This window comes from Branchiostoma floridae, chromosome 8, assembly GCF_000003815.2.
Source record: "Branchiostoma floridae strain S238N-H82 chromosome 8, Bfl_VNyyK, whole genome shotgun sequence".
Classification (NCBI taxonomy): domain Eukaryota; kingdom Metazoa; phylum Chordata; class Leptocardii; order Amphioxiformes; family Branchiostomatidae; genus Branchiostoma; species Branchiostoma floridae.
Window position 1 is genome coordinate 15,667,312 of NC_049986.1, and position 19,328 is coordinate 15,686,639.

The 19,328-nt window shown below is 41.8% G+C and overlaps 1 protein-coding gene across 5 annotated transcripts in view; it reads left to right on the top strand.

Annotated features, from left to right (window-relative positions):
- LOC118420807 (peptidase inhibitor 16-like) overlaps positions 1 to 19,328 on the top strand; it is a 45,213-nt gene that overhangs the window by 14,411 nt on the left and 11,474 nt on the right. For all 5 annotated transcript variants that reach the window (XM_035827816.1, XM_035827815.1, XM_035827814.1 and 2 more), the window contains exons 3-5: positions 1,225 to 1,328; positions 5,743 to 5,898; positions 6,353 to 6,448. In XM_035827816.1, the coding sequence (XP_035683709.1) occupies positions 1,225 to 1,328; positions 5,743 to 5,898; positions 6,353 to 6,448 (356 nt within the window). The remainder of the gene's footprint in view (positions 1 to 1,224; positions 1,329 to 5,742; positions 5,899 to 6,352; positions 6,449 to 19,328) is intronic.

Genomic DNA, 19,328 nt, shown 5'->3' on the forward strand with positions numbered 1-19,328 from the left:
AGATCATTTTGAATGGCACATACAAAAAAACGACATAAACTTAGTAAACTTAGCATAGCAACAATATTAAGTCATTAGTCTTGAGTAGTGTCGAAGCATTTCTATTCATTACAATGCATAATTTTGTCATTTGTATTTTGTAATATACGTAGCACACTGGAAGTACTGTGGTCGGTATACACTGCCCAAAGAGGATCAAATCTTGTAAGAGTTCAACATATTGTTTTATATGGTTTCTGGCATCATCAAAAGTAGTCTGAGAGCAAGCAAATTACATGTATTGGTTCCATTTTTAGCTATACAGCCGCATACAGCCATGAGCTCCTGACTAAGCCGTTATTTCAACATACACACCCATTGGCACGGCAAAGCAGCTCGGCGTAATCTGTTTTCGTCTCTTTAGCGATCCCATTAGGCTTGAGAAGCCCATCAAACTTGACGTGTGCCTTGTTTAGCGGTGATTTATCACCCAGGCTGTGAACTCTACTCCTACTTTTGGCTTACCGGAGTTGCAGGTGATTAAAAGTAAATCAAGAGGATAACATGCTCTAAACGGGGTGGCCCGCAGGACCTTTTATAGTGAGCCTGGGTGTTAGAGTTGAGCTAGAGCAACAGGGGGCCGACAGTTAGAGGTAATGACGGACATGTTCATATAACAAGGGCAACGGGAAAGAGACAAATAAACGCACATATAAATAGATACGGAAATTGTTAGCATTTAGCTTTTTACTTTACAGTTATGGATGTGGTAGCCGATATGGTAAATGTACAAACAAGTCATGCAAAAGAACAGGTGTTTGATGCGTGGTGGAAATGGTAGAAGTGGTGTCGCGACTTTCTTTTCCATTTTTTTATTCACAGTTCAGAACACAGCACAGTGACTCAGAAACTCACAACGATTGAGTACTGTTTGCTTCTCAAAGTGTGATGATTTTTTTGCTAGCTATGGTGCTAGTTTCCGAACTAGTTGCCCTATTTGCTGTGACGTCATTGACAGACATGGTTAGATTACCCTGTGACAAAATCTTTGAAGAATGACCTTGAGGATGTGTATTTGATGTAAAGATTTAGGTTCACTGAATGATACTATTCTTGTTATAGATAATAAGAAAATGTTGTATTTTGGTGTCATAAACACTTTAAAACTAGTGTAGATAGATGTTATACATTTTATGACTTTACCAGTATAGTATTTTCGTTAACATGTGTGTACTGTATGTGTAGGTAACCAGAGAGGCCTGAGTCCAGCACAGATCCAAACCATCCTGGACGCTCACAACAGATACAGGTCGTACGTCTACCCTGCTGCCGCCAACATGAAGAAAATGGTAGGTTTATGGGCGAGCCTCGCTTCTTTGTATTGCATACCTATACCTGGTAAACAGCACACAGCAGTTTTGTACAAGATGCATATTCAGTAGTCTCCAAGCAGACCCAACGGTGCCTTAGAGATAATATATTAAAGCTGGCAAAGGAGTATAGCCGGCCAAAGGGAGATAGCCGGCTAAGGGTAGTCTCCAAGCAGACCCAACGGTGCCTTAGAGATAATATATTAAAGCTGGCAAAGGAGTATAGCCGGCCAAAGGGAGATAGCCGGCTAAGGGAGTCAAACGGGCACCTGGTGCCATACTAAGTCCCTGGCCAGCTTTGATACTATCTCTAAGGCACCGTTGGGTCTGCTTGGAGACTACATATTCAGATCTATTCATTCGACTGAGATGGTGTTGGTGTTGGGTTATTCAAATTTGGTGTGCTTTTTTAAACTCTTTACCCATTATTTTTGTTCGTCAAGGCTGACGGATTGGTTTTAGATTTTTTCCGTCACACGCAGCAAATTTACGTCAATTGACGGGAAAACGGACGTTGGCTAGAGCCCTGGCCCAACTCGACTTACACCGGGACCCCCTATTCTTTTTGGTGTGTGGTAAGCTCGAGCTCTTTAACGTCTTCGAGGTGTGGTTCTCCTCAAACACGGGTCCTCCATGTAACGTTCTGTCACTGACTGTCAGTTGGTCGTCCCTGTGGCTAGCTTCGGCTAATTGCTCAAATTCCACCTGAGTAAAGTGAGGGACGTTTGAACTTTAAATGCATAGCTTTCCAATGGACATAACACCGATGTATCTTAGCGGATTTGAACCCAATACCAAACACCGCACCATTACGCTAGCAACGCCACGTATTCACTAGCACAGTTACAACTCTGACTTTAGCGACAATTTTCTCGCCTTATTTTCGGCTCATAAGTTACAATGCTCCGCAACTAAAGAAGATTTGCTTATAAACAATTAAAATAACTAAAGTGCATAACTAAACGTTTCTTACTTTCAACGCCACGTATTCACTAGCACAGTTACGACTCTGACATTAGCGACAATTTTCTCGCCTTATTTTCGGCTCATAAGTTACAATGCTCCGCAACTAAAGAAGATTTGCTTATAAACAAATGAAATACTTAAAGTGCTTAACTAAACGTTTCTTACTTTCAACCACTAGCACCATCGTGCGGCAACCCCAGAAGCGTAATCAGTACACTACTAGACATTATATAAGCATGCCATATATAGAGTGGTAAAAGTACTAGTGCGCCCAATTAATTATTTTCAAGCTGTAGTTTAAGGGCCTATTGTGGTAAGAAACCTGCAGTTGTGTGACCTCCGCATGGGGGCATGACAAAGAATTCAAGATATTGTGCGCCAACGACAAACACGTCTGCCAAGTTGAATACGTTTTGAATCTATTCAAAATAGCATTTTGCATCTCTATCATATCATAGTCTTTTTTGTCCGATATCGCATTTTGAGAAATTCCTACGCTCGAAATCTCTACGCCCTGAATATATATAGCATTCTGTTATCTGTGGGGGATAGGGCTAAATAGCACATGTGCGCAGCTAAAAAGCACAGATGTGGAACGGGTTTTGCGTTAGGTTCAGTTAGTGCTAGCAGTGTGTAAACAACAGTGTCTGGGATCTCGCTCAACACGTGTTTTCTCAGGAAATCACAGCAACAGAAATGCACGTATCGTAGCCATGCCATTTTGTCGTTTTGTTCTTTTTTTCTAAGAAATCAAAAACTATTCAATGTTTATGTCGCTTTCGGTCAACAGTATTCTGTAGTAAAACTGTGGTAAAAAAGCTGTCAAAGTTTCTTGTGCAGGGAATCAATAAGCGGACAAGTCGATCATAGATGTGTTTTTTTTTAATCCTGACAAAATACATTATCTACAGGAGGTCATATGATTTATTGTTTATATAATCAGCTGTCAATGCATTTCCCTTTTATAAAAATGCCAGGAGAAAATCATTAAATGTATCTATTTTGCGAGGCATGTAGTCCTCAGGTCTTGCTGTCCTCAATCTAGGTCAAGGTTCTATAAACTGCCCTAGGAATTAGTCACGTGACAGGATGGGTCATGACCTCGTGACGTCACTCTCATCTACTGTCTGGCAGTTGAACTGTCAAGGCCAATTTAAACACCAATATTCCGTCCCGGTCTACCCAACCCAAATGCTGCGCACTGTCTGTTATCTTCCCTTTATTTACTTGTGTTTGTAAGTTTTAATTTTCATTTTCCTGAGGTAAAGTTGTTTTAGCTGCTTGCTGAGGTGCATCATCTCTGTGTTCTCTTGTTGATTGATAAATAAATAGAAATATAATTCTTTACAATTCCAAGATTGGGAAGAATACAGATGCTGTTGAGGATCAATGCGGTTATCCGCTAGACATTGCATTGACCAGGTTATAGCTGGTTTTAAGATAACTATACTCTTTATTGCGTTTAATCAAAATTAGTTTGTCTAAAAACTGAAGGCTAACATGTCTACACATGACCAGACTTAGGTTGGTGAAGCAAATATATACTGGGCTGAACATGTTAAATATGGTCGTGCAGAATTCCATCTAAAAAGGCAACGGCATCCGGCCTTGTACAGAGCAGCAGATGTAACCTGTGCCTTGGTGACATTTTCAAGCCGGGACCCGGCCGAGCTGTTTGTGGGAATGAAAAGAAAAAGTGCATGTCAAAAGTTATACACTCAAGTTATGCTGAAGACTAACTTTGTGCTTACATTTTGTGTGTTTTGATGTCTTTAGATTAACCCTATTCAGACCGGGCTTTTTTGGTCATCCCTGGACCGGGGGGGGGGCTTTTGAGGCCCTCCACTTCTAAGTCCTATAACTCTAAAACGACGTATCGTAGGGCCACCAAATTTTCAGGACATGATTTCGACATAATATCTGACAAGTATATGACGTTCGACGTTACGTTGACGTAAGATGACGTAATTATGACGTCATCAATTTGATTACATTGGCCAAACCCATGAAAAATGGGTATTCTCAGAAAACTTCAAGTTATGCTGCAAAAATGTAACAACAAGTACAGATAACAGAATAATAATGTTTATTACGACTTGCGTTGCCAATAGCAACATCAATGACGTCAATATGACGTCATAAAATGACGTCATGCACATCTAAGATACGAGTTGGGCTCCGCCATATTATATCCACCACCTTGAATTTTTAAAAATCCTTTTTTTGCAACAAATAATCACGAAGGGCAATGGAAATAGACTAAATTCATTCATTTAGATGGTTTTTGATGAAAAAATACCAGGTAGTTACAAATTTTAAGGGATAATTAGCTTGTTATTCTTGATCTGGCCATTCGGTCCGCCATCTTGGATTTTGGGCTGATGACGTCATCAAATTAGCATAATTTATGCATATATAATTATGAAAGATATGCTGAATAATATAAGATTTTATTTATGTAACAAAATCGCAGTAATATAGCAAATAAATGTGAAAAACACATAGTTAGAACCAAAAATAGTGATTTTTGGCAAAACTGCCTGTCAACAAACGGTTGCCATGGCAACAAGAAAAAATGGAAAATTTGTCAAACTTCTTAGAATTGTTGCCAACAATATTTTAGGAAAACTCACTAAATTTGGTGGCTCTAGCGTAAGCCGTTCTGGCGTTATAGGACATCGAAGTGAGCGCGGGCCTCAAAAGCCCCCCCCCGGTCTGAATAGGGTTAATACCATACTTTACGTCCAAACAAACTGCGCGACCGGAAATGTGCCCCAGAGTGCCAACCATCGTCTCCAGATATCTCTTCACGTACTAGGCATTATTGTCGTCTGACTGGATGTACAATGTAGAAGGAATCTTGGCAAGCCTTATGAATTTGAGTCTCATACTTGAAACATTGCTACATAGATATTTCAACTTGACTGCCTGACTGTTACACATTGGCACGGTCACATCCATCACCTACTGTAAACGAATCCTTTAGCTGATACTGAGATAACTTACACAAGATGTAGTGAAATTTGTGTGTGTGTGTGTGTGTGTGTGTGTGTGCGTTTGTGTGTGTGTGTGTGTGTTTGTATGTTTTCTGTACGTGTGTGTTTGTATGTGTGTGTGTTTAGTATGTGTGCGTGTGTTTTTGTGTGCGTTGTACGTGTGTGTGTGAGAGTGTGTTTCTGTACGTACGTGTGTGTGTGTGTATGTGTGCATGTGTGAATGTGTGCGTTGTACTTGTGTCTGTGTCTGTGTGTGACTGTGTGTCTGTGTAAGCATGTGTGTGTTTGTGTGTGGATGTTTGTGTACGTGTGGCTGTGTTTGCGTGTGTATGATTTGTTTGACACGTGTTTTTAAACATATATGTTTTACACGCTTATGAAACATCTAGATAATGATGAACTTTCAATTCCTATTTCGTTTCCCTCTGTAGGAATGGGATCACTTGTTATCACAGATGGCCCAGGCCTGGGCGGACGGATGTAGGTTTCAGAAAGGCATCGTGACGACCATCCAACACCCTTACACTAGCGGGAACCTGGGCCAGAACATGGGCATGGTGCTACAGAACTTCAAACCGGTGGAACAGGTAAGGGGCTCTTCTTCTATCGCAAACAAGACATCGATACCTGGTATCAAGAATGATATATCTCGCAGTTTACTGTATGTCTTGTTTCGATGTAATTCATAAATGCACAAGGAAAATATACAACGTCGAAAATACAGACCAAATTCAATACGTCCCCGAAGCTTCTTCTTTTGACCTCATGACCTGGAATGTCTCCCGCAAGTCAAGTCTATGCAGTGACATAATATTCCTACTCACTTCCTGCTACCCTGTTGACAGTTTATTGAGATAGATACTGACACACAGCCAAACCTAAAATAAACACACCTCATTACACAGCAGAGGCAACTATGTGACAATGTAGCCGTGCTTAAATCAATGGCCTGTGTATGCTTTACTTCTATAAATTACACTTTACTACAGAAAGAACAATGTATACTCAAACTATCGCTGTTGTTTCTGTGTCTTCAACTAGTTAGTATCAGACTGGCACAAGGAGGGCAGATACTACATCTATGAGACAGGGGAGTGCATGCAGAGACGACCCTTCACGTGTGACGAGTACACACAGGTAAGGGGCAAGCTTTTATACCCCCATTCCACCAGGATGGCGATCTCGCTGAGACCGGCGCACTGACACCTACAATTTGACAGAGCGCTCAACGAATTTCATAGATAAAAGATTTTTATTCTTGTGTGTTTTGTTGTCTTTTCGGTGATACTTTAACATTTTGCATGATATTCCAATCATGAAATCAAGGATACACAAACACAATTTAGTTCAAAGCTTGGTCGCAGCGCGATTGCCGTCTGGTAGAATGGGATGCTTTTACCTTTAACCTTGAATGTCTTTTTAAAACATCCAAAATATTTAAAACAAATATAAATCATTATTATCGAGCAGACATGTAACAAGACAACTTCAAGTGTTTTCTGTAAAGATCAATTAAATGCATTGGACAAATCTTTCTGATTGTTTGACATGAAGAACGGCTTTGCCTTTTCATAATTCTTCTCGGGAGGATATGCTGAAGAAACAGTATATCATAATATGGCAACTTTAAGTGCATATCATAACCATTTATCAAATGTTTTTGGAAATGTGTCATGTTCTATATGTCTGGTGACAAAGGCCAGCAACACACATAGGATAGAATGAAATATACATATGCTGATTGTAACGTTTTTCTTCACCGTTCTTTGAGCGCAATAAAACATATGTAAGAATGTAGAATACGCTTAGGGATGAACTGCAAAGCCGTTTTCGTGTCTGTTACCCCAATTTCCATGTCTCTTTTTGGGACGGTCTAAATCTTAAGGCCAAACATAGCTCGTAACTTTTCCCTAGGCATCACGCTGGTCGCACTTCTACGTGCTCACATATTCGTCTCTTTGGGTTGATTTAGAGTTGAAAGTCGTAATTCTTCGGAACGCACCAGTGGGGGGTCGAAGAGGGGAAATTCCGGAGCCTGTCAACGTAGCTATGGATGGGTTGATGTCTTCATTATGTCCTCGTTATGATATGGAAGTCACTTTTCTCTCCTTAAACAACCACGTGATTGTTTTGAATAACTTTGCAGTTATTTTATGACGTAGCAATGATGTTAATGTGTGCTGAAACAGTGATCGCTGACACACCACATCATTGTGTGCCATCATCAATGTTCTTAGATATTATCTTTACGACACAAGTACGAGAATAGCAATCATTTACTTGTTTACTATGGTTATGGCTTCCATTGCAAATCAATGTAATCTATAACCATACATATTATCTTTTATGTGCTCAAGAACAGTTAAGTCAAACGTTTTGCTCTAAATGAAATATCTATCATTTCCGTTCTATATTCTATTCTTCGCTCTATTCTATTCTATTCAATTCTGAATTGTATTCTATGTTCTGTATTCTATTCTATTCTACTGAATTCTATTTTACGTTCTATATTCTATTCTACTATATTCTACGTTCTATGTTGTGTATTCTATTCTAATATTTCTGGCCATGGCATGCTGCTATTTTAGCCTTGCAATTTCAGTTTCGGTTATTTCCGTGTACCATCCGTGCGATGAAAACAAACGCGTACAAAATTATCTCATAGATAATCCAATAAAATTCAAAGTTGACAGTGCGCAAATATCTATGATATGTTGACGTAACGCTGCAGTGATGGCTTCTGACATAGGTCAAATGGTCTGACTTAAAGTTATCGTCTTTGATAGGTTCGAATTGTTTGATACTCCGGACTCCTTGAGATTGCCCCTCTTGTCACCTACATAACAGGTGATTTTTCTCAAGTCCCTAAACACGAATAAAGTCATCCTTACATCTTTGCCCCCGTCGCCATGACAGTCAGGTCACGACATTAACCCCTAGAGGTCACGAATATTGACAAAGGCAGTATCGAATGTCCAAGATGGCGGGTCGGGTTACCGAGGAGAAGCATCTTCCCACGGCACCGGACAAATATAACCTGGACCGGGCAGGCAGGCTGCAGTACCGAACTATTTCGGAAGGTGGAATGTACAGTGAAGTTCATGAGATGAATTGAGAAAAATACGTATTTTCGTAAGGAAGCTGAGTAATAAAAGCAGACAAAAAATTACCTCCATATAAAGATACCCTTGCAGCAAAAAATCATCAAACTCAGCATTCCGAAATTTATTTTCAAACTAGGTCTTTGTCCATGAAAAGAACCTCTTAAACGCACCCAGCCTGTATTGGTAATAGACTGACTAATTTGTAGACCCTGGCTACCAAGAAATATGTTTTTGCGTGAGTACAAAGCACCCAGTTGTCAGTAACGTAGATCGCCTTCCTAATGTGATAATGTCATTATTCATAATGAATGAATGAAGACCTTTATTGTACAGTTTTGCCCAACCGAGCTAAGTACAGGTCACAACAAGTCATATACATATAAAAGTATCACAAATCTAGTCTAACACAAAAGTTCGGCTTCTTCTCGCTTCTTGGTAATGGTGAAAATGTAGGATTGTATGGGTTTCGCTATGGTCGGTTTGTCAAAACGCATGAGAAATATAAACTTGTCAGTGCTACTCATGTGTCTAAAATGAGGGAATCTACTTTCTATATAACTAAATAGAGTATTTCTGTCATTGACATACATATCGCAATCAACTGTGAAGTGCACTTCATCTTCTACCATGTTTGAGGTACAAAATTGGCAGACTCTTTGTTCTAGAGGAGTGCGGTTGTGCCTTCCTGATTCAATTCGCAGTCGGTGGCAACTGATTCTTAGTTTAGCAATGGTAGTTCTGTGCCGAATGTTTGTAATTTTCAAATACTGCTCTTCATTGTATGTGGATTTTAGTAATCTGTACGTTCGGAGTTTGTTTTTCGCTCCTAAACCTTTATTATCATTATGAATGTTGGTTAGAAAATTCTGGAAATAAATATCCTTCAGTCGTTGGTGGATAGCAGAAATTAGGTGGGATGTGTTTGGATCTGTTGACTCACGGTCTTGCCAAACAAAAGGGTAACCACACTCCTCCAAAGTTTTGCGAACACCAGATGCCCAACATTTAGTACCTGATGAATCTAGATTAAGCTGACATAAGAGAGCGTCTGCCTGCAGACTCTCAGCTGGCACATTCTTTTGAATTCTAATGAAATATTTGATGGCGTTTAGAGAGGCTTCCAGTTGGATAGGGTACCTCCCTAATTCAGCGCGTACAGCAAGGTTAGATGCAGTTTTTGGAACATTGAGTGAGTGTTTACAAAATTTCAAGTGCACTGTTTCAATAGGACAAAATTTAGCACTTTTGAATGAACTCCAAATTTCAGATCCATATAACAAAATTGGTTTAACACAAGTGTCGAAGAGTTTGTTTTTAACTGATAATGGTGCGTCTGCTTTGTCTAATGATTGTCTAATTCCAAATAGAGCTTTCAACCCCTTGCTGTATAAATATTTGCTGTTGGCTTTGAATGTGCCAGCTGAGGATACAACAATACCTAAATAACAATAAGATGTCACTATTTCTAAAGCATTATTATCAAACAAAAAACTACAATCTTTCGGTAAGCGGCCTCCCTTTGTAAATACAATAACCTTTGTCTTTTTCAGGTTAACCTTCAGCTTCCATGATTTACAATATTGTTCTAGTCTACGTAGGGAGGACTGTAAGCCTTGTTGAGATTCTGAGAAGATAACCAAGTCATCGGCATATAAAAGACATGGCACTTTCATGTTGTATAGAACAGGAGAGTTGCTAGAAAAGTTATCAAATTCAGATACTATATCACTAATGAACAAATTAAACAATGTTGGACTCAGATTACAGCCTTGTCGAACCCCGCAGTTAGTTACAAATGTTTCGGTAAGACGACTGTTGGTTTTGATACAATTATTAGTTTTAGAATACATGTCTTTTATGGTTGATAGGAAATTTCCTCCTATTCCAAGATTATTTAATTTGAACAGGAGACCCTCTCGCCAAACAGAGTCGAAGGCTTTGCTAAAATCAACGAAGCATGCGTAAAGACGTGAATTTTGACTGAGATATTTGCTTACTAAAGTAGTTAATACAAAAAGATTATCAGATGTTCTATAGTTTTTTCTAAAACCGGCCTGTTGAGGTTTAAAAAGGCTGTTCTGTTCCGCATAGTTCACAAGACGAGTATTCAAAATGGACGAGAATAATTTCCCCAGACAACTCATAATGGAGATACCCCGATAGTTGTCTGGGACTGAGGTATCACCTGACTTGTGTATTGGTACTATATGACTAAGTGACCATTCTTTGGGAAAGTATCCGTTTTGCAAACATGAATTGAAGAGATGAAGCAGTGTTTTTTGTAGGATTGGTTTACCACATTTCAGCATTTCATTTATAACCATATCACTACCACTAGATTTGTTGTTTTTTAGTTTGGAGATGGCTATATCCAGTTCCTTAGCTGATATCAGAGAGTCCAAAAAGGAATTCTCCGTAGGAGGGAGAGGGGAGGGAAAATGAGGAACATTTTTAGAGTTATTAGTTGAAGTTTCTGAGTCACTGATGGGAGATTTGTCTAGTCTATTAAAATGTTTCAACCACGCCTCGTCCGTTATTTGAGAACTTGGCTCTTGTGTTTTCTCTGACTTCAGTTTCTTCAATAAGTTCCAAAACGCGTTTGGATTTTCTTCCCTCAAAGAGGACAATTGGTTAACGATTTGTTGCTGAAAGTCTCGTTTCTTTTTTTTTAATAGTTTTCTATATTCTTTTTTCCTTTTAAAAAACCTTCCTCTCACGTCTGAGTTTAGTGGATTTTTCTCAAGTAGAGTTGCCAGATTCTTTAGTTCCCGTTTCATTTCACAACAGCTTTTATCAAACCATTTCTTGTTTTTACTTTTCCTTGGCCGTTTCCTATTAATTTTTAAACACAATGATTTGTATCCAACATCCCTTAATACCGAACTGAGGTCCGAGACGTAGTTCTCAATTTCGTGGGCTGCGCTTTTGGTTCCTCTAAGTGAAAAATTATTCAGTTTGTCTATAATGTGTGGTTGGCTGAGGGTTTGAAAAAACTTCTGTGCAGAGGTTTCGTTCCAAAGGAATCTTTTGGAAAGAGGTTTGCTGTTTCCACTTTTCTGTTTCTCTTTGGCAGGGTGATTTGAGGATTTTGTACGTAAGACAACAGATAACATGCAATGATCAGAGAATGTAGTTAGAGGGTTAACTCGAAAAAATAAAATGTGTTCCAGAAGCGGTTGGTTGCATATTACATAATCAACAGTGCTGCTACCGTTTGGCTGATGACACGTGAATTTTCCTTGTAGATCACCGGCTATTCTGCCGTTAAGAATTTTAAGATTTCCTTGAATACATAAATCAGCCACAAATCTGCCAAACTTGTTTGGGGGAGCTTGATCCATATGATGTCTATCTAATGTAATATTTGAGAAGTTATTTGTGTGATTATCACAGAAAGTGTCATCTTCAACGAAATCTTGTAAGTTTCCTAGACGAGAATTGAAGTCACCGCCTAGTAGGATGAACCCCTGAGAACTGTATTTACAGATCTCTTCTTCTAAAATTTCTATTACATGGTTTTCTGCATATTTGTGCGTTGTGGATGCGCTTGGACTGATATAAACTGAACATATAAACAGGTCTTTGTCTAATCCTAGTAATTTGCGATCTATCTGAACCCAAAGCAAATCTGTTGATTTTGATGGTAATTTTTTAACAAAAGCTTTGTATTGTTCTTTGAAAAAGAATATGATGCCCCCTGATGAGCGTTTTGCTCGTTTACTCTTCTTTCTATGTAATTGGAAAGAACTGTAGTTTGGTATGTTAATTTTTGTTTTTTCAGTAGTCCACGTTTCCAGAAGCGAGATAAAGTCAAATTTGTTAACATCATACAAGAAATCTATATCCTCTAATTTCGAACCCAGCCCGTGGACATTCCAGAAACAAAAGTTCATGTTGCCTCCAGAAAATGCTTTCATATCCAAGGATGAGTTAAATGAAATGGGGAAAAAGAAGAAAAAATTGTGTCTTTACGGTCCGATCCACAATGTCTCACAGGACCTTACTAGCTAAGTTAACATGAGAATTGAGGTAAGCTTTGATAGATGTAAACTAATAAGTAAACAATCAATCAAAATTGTTCAACAACAATAACAACGAAAAACTACATATATGTACGTCTAAATCACTTATTTCTTAATCTAAGATGGTCGTAATATATCGATTCTAAGGACTACCAACGTAGCTCAATATTAGTATCAATGTATATCTACAAATAGCTAAGCTTTGACTAATGCAGTAGTATCGAAAGCTCCTTGATTACAGTCTTCCTAAGCGATATGTACAGAATGTATGACTAAGTATAGAAGTCCTACCACACCGGGAACATCGGAGGCCACAGCATGTTAGGATGCCAGGACCAGGGCGGTGGGGTCATCCGTGGAGGCTGGGACTGGCGGGGCGGGGTGAGGACAGGAGTGTTCATCGGGGAGAATCCCCACGGGCCGGCCGGTTGGTTGAGCATGGGCGGACCCCAGAGACCGGGGAGACGACTTGGTATGGGTGGCGGCTGAGTCCAGTGTCCTGTTGGGCTTCTGGACGGGTTCATTGGATGTCCCATCGAAGCTTTAGATGAACTTGGGGCCGCGGGTCCTTGGTGAGGGGGAGGGTTACTGTTCCATGGTGTACTAGAGAAGTGTCCGAGTCTCTCTGAAGTAGGGCCAGCTGAGATGTTAGGCGGGTTATCGACTGATGGTCTCCTGTGCACATTTGCGTTAGGTTCTCGCCCAGCATCTAGTGCATGGGTTGACGTAGGTGGTCGGTCTTGTCCCGATGTTACTGAGGGCCCAGTGTGTGATCGTTGTCCCCGGTCCCGTGCTGGTTGTGTGTGTGGAGACGCGCGAGAATGGTTCGCGTGTTGAGTAGGAGGGACACTAGTCTCAACAGCCGGTACTCCGACCACAGCGTCTCTGTATGTCCGGTACTGAGAGCTTGGCATTGTGTTCAATGTAGGCTGGTTCTTTCTGCCCGTGTACTGACCCAGACCTAAGAGAGGGTTGGTTGTTCGTTTGACATTGGCAGCTAGAACGCGAATTCCATTCCTGTTGATATGGTAGCCGTCCGAAGAGAATAGAGCACTTTTGATCGCCCCTGCGTTGGCAAAGTTTGAATTGTCAACGATATGGACGAAGCTCGTTTCATCCCCGACTACTTTCAGAAAAGAATTCACATCATCTCCAATACCGTGTAGAGTAGGGGCGTCTCTTGGTAGAATGGATGAAAGGACGAGACTGGTCTGTGGGTATTTGTCGCGGGATGTTTGAATGAACTTGCGGAAGCCTTCAGACACTTTCGATGCGTCTCTTATGTCCCGAATGTCATTCGTGCCGACATGAACCAAAATAACCTTAGGGTCAGGCAACATGGAGTGTTCGATATATTCGGTAGCTTCTGTCAAGTTATATGTTAGCTCTTTTCTCACACTTTTGTTGGGGTACAGAATGTCCCCTTTTAGCGCCTTTGTGTTTGAGTCCCCCAAAATCAGAATGTCGAGTTGTGTGTCTTTGTTTCCCTGAGAGGTGCTAATTCCTTCGTCCTTTGGCGGTGTCTTTTCATAGCGGGTCGCGTGGGTCCTGTGATTTGCCTTTGAATTGACACCCCGTGCTCCTTGTTTCGACAACATGTGCGAACTGTCTGAGTCGGGATGATCAGAGACTTTAGAGCCTTTATCCAGAACTTCAAATCGGTTTTGTGTAGCGACTGTAGCGACGACTTCGTGTATCAGCTTATCAGTACGATCAGAATCTTGATCCATAGATTGATTATCTGTGGTCTGGGTTTCCATAGATTTCAGTTCTATCGGTGTTTTACTGGACTGGATATGGACAAAACTAGCTAATTCCTCTAGTTTTTCCTGCAATGACTTGACTTCGCGCTCCAACTCGCACTTTACACCCTCTAGTCGCACAATATCCTCCCTTAATCTTCTCCCCTCAACAGTAGATGAAATGTCACATACATGTTTGCATGAGTTTGGTTTGGCTTCCAGAGCAGAGAGGCGTTGAGAGATGGAGTCCTCAGACAGTTTTCTGTCCGCGATGGAGTTTATCAGGCAGGTTTCCAGCTTGTTGATGCTGTCTTGAATGGGGTGGTTTGCGGAGGTGTTGATCTCATTACTGTTCACATCCACAAAGTCTTTAGGTACAGTATTGCATAAAGGGCAAACATCGGATGATAGTGGCTGATCGCATGTTTGGCAAATTGACGGGTTAGGAACGATCACAGACTCTGAGCTACCTGCCGCCTCGGAACCCATGTTTTCGGTTTGGGTTTCAGCACAGACAGACTTGGTATTGATTCTCTTCCGAAGTGCAGGGAAGACTTCTGTAAACCAGAGCAAATACGCCGAACCAGGGTTGTAGCCAGCGCCCGTCCTTCCGTCCTTTGACGGAATTTTGCAGCTGGGGACGGAAAAATATTTTGCCCATTCCGTCCTCTGTGACGGAGAAAATCGATATGTAAAGATACAACGAAAACTAAAAATCGTGCAAAGATCTCCAAAAATTAAAAGGATTTTTCACAGCGCCGGGGCAGGGGTCCGCATTTCAGGCTATTCAGAAGGCTTATTTTATCAGGTTTTTAGGGCCATATCTACGATAATAGTAGCAGTCACTTAACTTCTTTTCAGTTTGACATAACAACATTTCAAGTCAAATCGTCAAAGTCAACTAAAAACTCGTAATCAACAAACTTTACTCAGCTCAACAGTAACGTTAACTATTGTCCGGTTTGCCATCCGAAGTTGAAGCGCTTATTTATAGCGCTAGTATCTTCGATGCGCCGTTAGCCGCCGTGCCGTGCGACTGTTGTTGACGGTCTTACATCCCTAAGTTGCCGCTTTGCTGTCAGACGATATACCAACGGACATGTTTCAAGAAAAATACCCGGCGAAACAATTGTTCCGCGTCAGATTCTATTCTATAAAACATGTGGGTTACAGTCTGATAAATATTTTGTAGAAGCACCGCTGTGGGAAAGTGCAAGGAATAATCACGTAGCATACGAAGTTCGCTGTCAACTGTCACACGACTGTTTGAAACTCTAACCAACAGCCGCGGCCTTTGATGAAGTCGGCGAAAAGGTGCACTGCCTTTGCAACAAGGAAGCCGACGGTCTCATGGTGGGCGGGGCCACATGACGAGGCTTGCCCCGGCCCCAAAAGGAAATGCCCGGGTTTTACATACAAACTTACGGTGGCTTGTACTTTACCTTGCCGAACCAAAGAGCTTCAAATTTAGAACAGGAAATTTGGGAACGCCACCCGCCCTTGCTCTAGAAATGTGTCAGAGAGAATTGATTTTATTTTCCGCGCTGAAAAAGAAATGACGCAACTAATAGTAAGAGCCTATGTGATCAACCCCGCTCCCCATATAAGGAGATTCCCGGGAAAATCTGGCTGTTCCGGGAAGGGGTCCCACCCCGCTATAATAGGACCGCGCCGGATCAAACCGTGGGCGATTCTTTCAAGTGATTCGTTGTACATGATCGCCGACTCGCCGTCTATGTTTCCAATCTTTGTAAAGTGTTAAAATGCTACTTACCTCGTTAAGATGAACTGACAGATGAAGTGTGTTGCGTTAATCGACGGTTTCTCTCATCGGCGACGGTAGGAATCGACGTGAACTTTGATACGACTTAACTAAGTAAGACGCAAACGGCCGTTGTTGAAAATGTTTTATTCTCGCCGATGTGAGGGCGCCGTTATCCCTTGTATGTGCTATTGTGCTTGTGTATATTTCTCGTAGGACGTAGATACGTAATAAATTTTTGTTGTACTAAACGTGCTGTTTCTTTTCTGTGTAAATTCTATACAATATAGAAGTGCAGCTGTGTAACACGGTTACAATCTTACCCTCATACCAGCAATCTGTGCGATCATGCACTGCGGTGGCGGTAGCATCGGCCCCTTTCCTAAATAAAATCCAGCGTAAAACCCTCGTGTAATTTCTTTTACCAAAACAGATGTATTAACAGCTCAAAATGCTGGAAATAGCGTTTCAGAGGGTCTAGATTTCAAAATTTTCCGGGGGAGCATGCCCCCGGACCCCCTAGGAACGTCGCGCCTTTGGCGCGACATCTCGCGCCTACGGCGCTCGATAGGAATTTCAGTCAAAAGTGGGGGGACGGAAAATGATCTCGGGCTGGCTACAACCCTGCGCCGAACCCTGAATCAACAGTTTTTGAGTGCTTTCATACACTGTGATGCTCACGGTTCCAACCGATTCTTCAGACTTGGCGTCACCGAACGTAGTTTTGATTTGGTGGCCTTGAGTCAATTTTGTTGCATTAGTGGCGTGCTCTTCTTCACAGGCAGTTAGCCAGGACTTCGCAAGGTTTGGGGGTACATAGATAGTTATGCTTTGTGAATTATGTTGCACACAATAGTCTCTTCGCTGCCGTATTGACTTCTTGGTAGGCTTGGGAGAGTTGGGGATGACGCCGCTGTCATTGTAGATTTGTCTGTGCGACGCGTCAGAAAGAACAAAGAACGCCCTGCTCACCTTTTTATAGTTTGAGTCAGCTTCCTTATAAGCGTTGTCCTTTCTGCCCAACGTTGACGCCTCTTCATACTGCAAAACTGCTCTCTTGTATGCATCGATGATTTCATCGCGCGTAGCTGTAGGAGGCACTCCAAGTAGAGAGTACAGCTCGTTACGGTCACCTCTGTCGGCCATGTTCGGCTTGGGTACGGCTTGGGTACGGCTTGGGTCTTGGGGGCAGCACCTAGATACCGTCGTATTACGAGGGAAATCACTAGAACAGACGAAAAAACTTATTCCGGTAGGAGATATTGCAACTACAAACTAGTAGATCGAAGAATATTGTAAGATCGTACGATTAAGACACAATTTAACATCTTTTAGCAGGAGCGCACGATCGGCGTTAATATAGACACCCGTACCTTGATCTTTTGACATCCGACATGAACATACGTCAGTCATTCCTGTTGGGTCCGTCCGGCATAGCAGACTGGCTGGCGAGGACAACCCTTCTGATCGTCTGCACGGAATACTACGTGTGTGTGTGCTAAAGTATGTGCAGAAGGGGAGGGGGGGTAAGCAGAACTAAGACGGTATAGAGGGATCTGATTAAGCCCCCCCCCCCCTTCCACTAGACGCCGATCACCGTGCGACCGTACAGAGACCGAAATTGGATCATTGATCATCATCAGAAGATGACGAAAGACGTAGAATATGATTTAAAAGATGGCAAATTACATAGAACGTAAAATATCTTAGTAATCAATGAAATTCGTTGAGCCTGTCTAGTCTTTGGTCGCTTGGTGGTCGCAGTTCGGTCGCAGCCTCTGGTGGGGAGGGTGTTGCTTGAATATACCAGTTGAACTGCTTAGAATGTTACAGGCGATTAAGGGGAAATGTCATTACTACAAACCAGTTCTACTTGCAAAGCCCAGTTGATAGTCAGAGAATTTAGGATACATTCAAACTAATCTTTAGAAAAATACTAAAATACTCATGGCGGAAACAGGTGGTGCTCACCTTTGACCTTCACATCCGGGACACCAATACCTTTGGGAACGATAATATATTCCCACTCACGTTGCCTCAGTGGAGAGTTAAGGACTGGGGTGAGAAGACCGAGGCATCGTGGAATCCGAGATTCCATGCTTACCCGTAAAATACTTAGGGGGTGGGTGGGTGCATGGGGGGGCTAAAAATTTGACTGCACTTCTTTCCCGTGCTCCCCCCATCTACTAATATCCTCTTCAGCAGAAAAGGTGAAGAATTGCTCCGAAACTTGATATCATGTGTTGCGCTCTGTTGTTCAGATATAACACAGAAAAGACACCTACACTTGAACAGAACTTTATTGCCCGACAATTGTACATGATATGGCAACTATTATTACACAAAGTACCAAATGACTGACACTCGGTTTTATTCCGACTGCTGTACCACATGAGAAAGAGCCATACACTCTTTGTGTCTGGCGGTAGGCTGTTCCAGACATTGGGCCCACGGTAGGCTATTGATCTTCTGAAGGTCTCTCGCTTAGGCTTTGGGACAACCAGTTGACTACTTGCTTTGGTTGTTCGTGTACTCTGGTCCCTGCAGTACACAAACATCTAGCGCATGTAGGGTGGTAGTTGCATATAACTTCGGAGCTTTGGATAATCCACACAGATCGGAGATATCCCTCTGGTGAAAAACGGCTACACTAGAAACCTACATTGCCTCTGACCGTGGACTGTAGCTAGACTAGTCTACTCTTGCTAGGCTGTGTCCCTCCCGTCCGGCTCATGATTCACTTGTGAATAGAGGGGGAGTTATATCACATGTCATAAACTCACGCGAGTGGAGATCTCGCGAGAGTTCATTCCATTGTGATATCATTGGGAATCATAATATATTCCCACTCACGTTGCCTCAGTGGAGAGTTAAGGACTGGGGTGAGAAGACCTCGGCACCCGCTTCTCCCGAGTGCCATTATTCCCCTAATTTAAGTTCCTACATTTCCCTTCATTTAATCCTCTCCCAATCCTTATTCTTCTCCATTCCCTTTTCCCAATCCTTATTGTCTTCATTCCCCCAATCCCTTATATTTACTCCCTCACCTCTGTGCCTTTCCGTACAAAACCCTCTACGTATGCATTAAGCCACCTTGACAACACAGCAGCATCCCCTATGGTCTGCTGCGCATGCTTGTTGTTATCAACAGGGTGGGTGTAAGACTATCACAGTCACAGTAATCAGTCTTTAGGTGTTCCTCAGGAATGCAGATTGATCCCTGGTTCTCAGCTAAGTTCATTGGGCGCCTAAGGTCCGGCTCGAGTGGGACCTGTCCAATCCGAACTCAGTGGAATGGTCGACGACCAGTCCGATTAGATAGAGAGCCCTTAGAGATTACCTGAGACCAACCTCTCCCAGGTTTACAGTAGTTCAACTCATCCTGCG